At 44.4% G+C, this 5413-nt stretch overlaps 1 protein-coding gene across 1 annotated transcript; it reads right to left on the bottom strand.

Annotated features, from left to right (window-relative positions):
* Window positions 1-201: 201 nt before the first annotated feature.
* Window positions 202-3070, bottom strand: scrt1a (scratch family zinc finger 1a). Its single transcript, XM_043232930.1, has 2 exons — window positions 2077-3070; window positions 202-1389 (listed from the first exon to the last, which is right to left on the bottom strand). The coding sequence occupies exons 1-2, from the start codon at window positions 2189-2191 to the stop codon at window positions 677-679; spliced, it is 828 nt and encodes a 275-aa protein (XP_043088865.1). The 5' UTR covers window positions 2192-3070; the 3' UTR covers window positions 202-676.
* Window positions 3071-5413: the final 2343 nt, after the last annotated feature.

Below are 5413 nucleotides of genomic sequence, written 5' to 3'. Positions count from 1 at the left end.
TTCTGAATGACTACTGATAGTATTGGATAAAATCGTGGTTAAAAATGCTATAGTTATTACTCGTTTTAGCTTTTAAAAATACCATGCATTATTGCTCTATTCTTCATCATGACTCCCGAGAAATATTGCCGACGGATGCTATCTAGGTTTTGGCAAAAAATCCAAAGCTTCATAAAATTGGCATAGATTTCATTAGTAGTATTGTTTTTTTTTTTTTTCCCCTTCCTTTTTTTTTTTTTTGCATGCAACAAATTTATAAAGTGGCAACCAAAAATAAGATATTCAGAAAGTGGCAAATGCTTTGGCATATTGATGACGAAGGCTTGGCAACTGAACGACAAATTAAAGTGCAAATTAACGGTTCGTAGGAAATAAATATATAAATACATAAATAAGTTGATGAATAAATAGTTTTACCTCAATGCTGAACACTTTTGTGGCCACTGGCAGCAGTACAATATTATCCAATACTTAGAAAAGGTTTGACCTTTCGAGAGAAACAAAGACATTTTCAATGTCCTCTGAGTTTTGGCAAAAACGAGTGAAATTTCGGCTCTGAATACGTGAACAGCGGGAGAAAGAGTACACTTAGAAAAGAAAAGTTAAGGTACATGCGATTAATCCTCCGAGGCGTCGCCGCCGCCGTCGTCGTTGATGTTGTTGTGCTGTCATCCGTTCACACTTCCATTGGGCTCAAAGGAGCAAACGCTCCCTTGAAGCAGGCCGACTCGTAGTGCTTGTTCAGGTAGGACTTTAGAGCAAAGGTCTTGTTGCATCTCTTGCACTTGTAGTGCTTAAAGGCCGAGTGTGTCTGCATATGGGCACGCAGGTTCGAGCGGTCGGCGAATGCCTTCCCGCAGTGCGCGCATCCGAAGGGCTTCTCGCCCGTGTGCGAGCGCATGTGTCCCTGTAAAAGCCAAGGCCTGCTGAAGGCCTTCCCGCATATGTCACACTTGTGCTTGAGGTCGTGGGTCAACAAATGCATGGCCATGGCCGGCATGGAGACGTAAACCTTCCCACAGGTGGGACACTTCTTGGCCATTTTGCTGTCCATGCTGCGGTGCGTCTGCTTGTGTCTGCTCAAGTTGGAAGACGTGGCGTATGTCTTTCCGCACTCGTTGCACGTGTGCCGCTGAAGGCTCCTGGGGCTGCTGATGGCTTTTCTCCTCGACCTCCCGTCCGTGATGAAAAAGGCGTCCACCGTGTAGCCCTCGCTGACCGCGTTGTCTCCGTTGATGTAGCCTGAAGAGATCTCAGACTGCGGGCTGTCGGGCTGGTCTGAATCCGGCGCTCCATAGTCACTGTAGATGGGTCCGGGTGAGGGCACTTTGATGCCGTTGTCGCTCTCGCCATCGTATGGCGCCGGGGTCATGTAGTCGCTGATGTAGCCTGTGAGGGGGAAGGCGATGCAACAGTTCCTGTTACTTCAGCTCGTTGAGGTGAACCCAGACGCAATGACTTTTTCTACATTAACCCGCGCGCGAGCAAAAGAAAAAGAAAAAAAAATCAATAGCGCTCCATTTCAATTAGCGTGGCAACCCATTTAAACACAATGGCGAGGAGAATGATATCGCTTCGGTTATAATTGCATTTGCAGCCTTGATAGAAATTGTGCAGAATTAGGTCGATGTGTACCGAATGCACAAAAGATATTACCCTGTAACCCCCAGATGCATGCATGAATATTCCATAAACGTCTGCTTATGCAAGTATATGCAAAGCGCGGGTTATGTAGAGCGTGAATAATAACGTGAAACATGATCAAGCGTTCCCTTAATAGACCGCGTGCGTTGATAATTCACGTTTTGATAACTCTCGGTGTAAACGTGAAGTACTTGTTGCTAGCGCTGCGTTTTGTGAAATAAAAATGCGCCTGAAAGCGAGCCGAATGCGTGCTTGAAAGAGCGCAACACCTGAAATGTGCCGACTCGACAAAAACTGATGCGCCTCACGGTGTTGAACGCGATGTTACCGCGGGTCAACTGCACGAGCTTGCGATTATAAACCGTCAGACGTCAACATACGTGCGCTCGCCCTTGCGTAAACACGATCGAGGTGTCAAATAAATGTGGTTACCTTTCTCGTGAAAGCGCAGGCTGAGGTCTGCCCTGGATCTGCCATAGGAGCTCTCCAAATCAGCGGATGAGAAATCATCAAGCTTAACCTTTTTGACCAGGAAAGACCTTGGCATGTTTTACGGTGAAGGGGAAAAGCTCTCGTCCGCCGGTCGAATCGCTCGCTTTCCTCATGCAACGCTGGGGCAAAACGCGTTTTTTTTTTAGTATCGTTCCTCTTCGGTAATGCCGAGATTCAGATGCCAGCGCAGGGTTACGGCAGACCCTCGAGCCCCTGAATGCGCTTGTGTTGATGCGACGCTGCGATGCTCTCGGCAGAAATGCAACTTCAGCACTGGACAGCTCTCGTTCGGCGGTGCGCGTTCAGCACTGGACAGCTCCGCTCCGCTGCGCGCTCTCTCTCGCGCGCTCTCTCTCTCTCTCTCTCTCTCTCCCTCGCTTTCTTTTTCCGCTCTCTTTAGTTCCGCTGGGACCCTTCGCGACGATCGTATCTTCCAGGTTAGGGCTTTAAGTTTAAACTAACTAGTCCTCTAGTTTCCGATATGCTTTTCTACCCCTAAAGACACAGAAAGGACGGTGAAACAGCTGAGTCTGCGTCAGCCTGTTCGCTCTCCTCTCTCCTGCTTTATCTCCCAGCTGTTCCGTCTGAAGGCGTCGGGCTTTCTGAAGTCTGTTGATCAGCTGTTGGGATTTATATGGCTGCGATCAGGTGGGAAATGAAGATGGAAGTACTTAATTTAATCCATAAAAAATCTCCCGGGACCAACATTGAACTGGATGGCTTAATGACGATGTGAGACGTGCACGCCTTCGCCAGATTTTTCTCGAAGCCTGAAACGAGACAGAGCGGGTTATTTACATCACGCATCCGCGCGGTTTCCATAAATGAAACGTTTTTTTGAACCTGGTGCAGTTGTTTGTGATCTTTTAAATTCATCCCCTTATCCAGATAGCGCATCATATGTTTACCTTATCTATGCTAGAGTGCAGAATAAGCTCGCGCGCGTGCGTTTTTAATAAATGCATTTTTTTGTTTGCAAGATTTTGTTGTTTTGCGCTTCATTTGCAACATTGCTACGTTACCGAATCCGCCCTCCCGCGCTGCGTTTTCGCGCGCTGCCTTTGCCGCGAACCACGAAATCAACTGCTGGCTGTGGCCTCAGGCTTTCAGGTCATTCTTTTACATCACGGTCTATAAACCAATGGCTTTCTTTTCATGCAAATCACACGAATTGGGTACCAGAAGGTCCGTTTCCTCAATGATTCCAGTAGGAGCCATATGTCCGCAATTAACGCGGATCCTGGAGCTGTAGTACACACTGTTGTCTGACATCGTGTTCTCATTGTTCACTCCTTCAATGGGATGAATAAGGACGTCCCGCGGTAGGATTGTCGTTTCACAAACATTCAGACCCGGGGAGAAAGCGTTATAGAGATAGATGCTGCTTCGCACTCGTGTCTGTGGAGACCGGAGGGTCATTATGCATTGTTCATTTTCTCATTTAGGGCACTCGAGCCTTTCGTTCACTAAGAAGCACCGCATGCACACATTGCCCTTTCACTGCAGTGCTATACGGTACGATGCAGGTAAGATAGATAGATAGATAGATAGATAGATAGATAGATAGATAGATAGATAGATAGATAGATAGATAGATAGATAGATGTACAAGTACTCAAAACTGAGATGATATGTGAAATATGAGAAGTCCAAATTCTGAATATAAACTCCCAACTGTGAGGGAAAAGGCAGAAATCGTAATTAACTTCATTTATTTTATTTCATAGCAGAAAAAGACTTTTACTTTGCCTTTAGCATGTTACTAAAAAGAAAAAAAAGAGGACGCAACTTAAAATTGCAATCTCTTCCATACAATTTCTGTAAATCGAATCACTCACATGTGGATATCAGCGGACATAGCAGGCCCCAAAATGTCAGCCTTGTGGAAAATGAGGTAATTCTATTTTACACACATGTAAATGAGGGACAAAAATGGCTCTCGTTTAAAAGAATGACCCTTAGGTTGATTCCACATTAATGTGCACGCATGTGTGTAACCGTATCAGGAGCACGCAGTGAGTATGTAGGACACTGTTGCACAGCAGTTGACATTCCCAAGCGCTCGAGAGGACGGCGGCGGCGGCAGCCCACGGCGACCTGACATGTTTATGGGGGGAGAAGGACGTTCGCGCACGGAGGCTTCTCGGGAAGTGCTGACATCAGCTGGAAAAACACGGGCGAAAATATTGAAGTGCGCCTCATTTGCATAATAATAGTCTACGGTGTGTTGAGACGCACCGAACAAACGTCTCGTCGGAGTTGAAATCAAAAGAACTTCATTGACATTTAATTCTCACGTACGCCTTTTTTCAATGAGAACGATTCAAATCAGTACACAAGGCCCTTCTGGAGCAGGCTGTAAAGGACACGAGGAAGGTCAAAGGCAGGATGTCGTAGAAGCACACGTCACTTCAAACGTCTTTCATCTGATGCTCTTCTGATCACGTCAACTAATTGGGGTGTTCTTGTGAATTATATTTTGGATTTCTTTATTTCAAGGCCATGTTGAATGCTGTATGAACCTATGTTTATGTTCAGGTGTAGATTTAGTGGGAAAAAAAAGCCGAGTCATCTTTCAATCAACCTTGACCCTGTTTTTGTTTTAGTTGTTAATTAATCGTCTTTTTTTTGACCACATTCTGGTTTTGTCAACGTTAGCAACCAGTTTATGATCCAGAACAGAAACGTTATCTAAATGATCGTTTTAATATATTTTTTATTGACTAAACACTGGTTTTATAAAGGATATGCATGCATGGTTAAAGTATGTCATCGCAAGCTTTCTCACAATTTGGACTTTTTTTTAGTTTATATCTTATATATATAGTATAGGTTTTTGTCTCATAATTTATTCATGTCTTCAGTTTGCCTTAAAATTCAGAGAAAAAGTCCTAAATGTTATTTAAAAAAAAAAGGAATTTGTTGCAATTTTATCCAGTCGGGGAACAAGCTTCTTTAGACGTCTGACATTAATATATATGCTTTCATGCATGAAAAAACACGCATCTGGTTTGCAAAGTTATGCAAACATCACGTTTTTTTAAACCTATGACATTTTTCTCAATATCTTGTTCTGTGCTGCGCGGAAGAAAGACACGAAGCCCTACGCTCTATAAATGTTTTGCAAGGTGTCCTAAATTAAACTAGTCGTCCTCGAGTCCAAAATATAATTTAATTTGATCGAATCAAGCCGACGATGCCATTTTCACACCGTGGGTCAGATTAGGTGGAAATCGCTCCATAAGGTCACGCCTGCACTTTTCCCACTTTTTTTTTC

Source organism: Puntigrus tetrazona, unplaced genomic scaffold (genome assembly GCF_018831695.1).
Source record: "Puntigrus tetrazona isolate hp1 unplaced genomic scaffold, ASM1883169v1 S000000746, whole genome shotgun sequence".
NCBI lineage: Eukaryota > Metazoa > Chordata > Actinopteri > Cypriniformes > Cyprinidae > Puntigrus > Puntigrus tetrazona.
The sequence above is the reverse complement of the archived record's forward strand: the minus strand, read 5'-3'. Positions and strand labels throughout refer to the sequence as shown.

Bases quoted from the DNA above. Each gene is read 5' to 3' on its own strand.
- scrt1a (XM_043232930.1), bottom strand. From the start codon at position 2,191: ATGCCAAGGTCTTTCCTGGTCAAAAAGGTTAAGCTTGATGATTTCTCA. The intron at 1,390-2,076 runs GTAACCACATTT...TCCCCCTCACAG, and splicing joins CCTGCGCTTTCACGAGAAAG to GCTACATCAGCGACTACATG.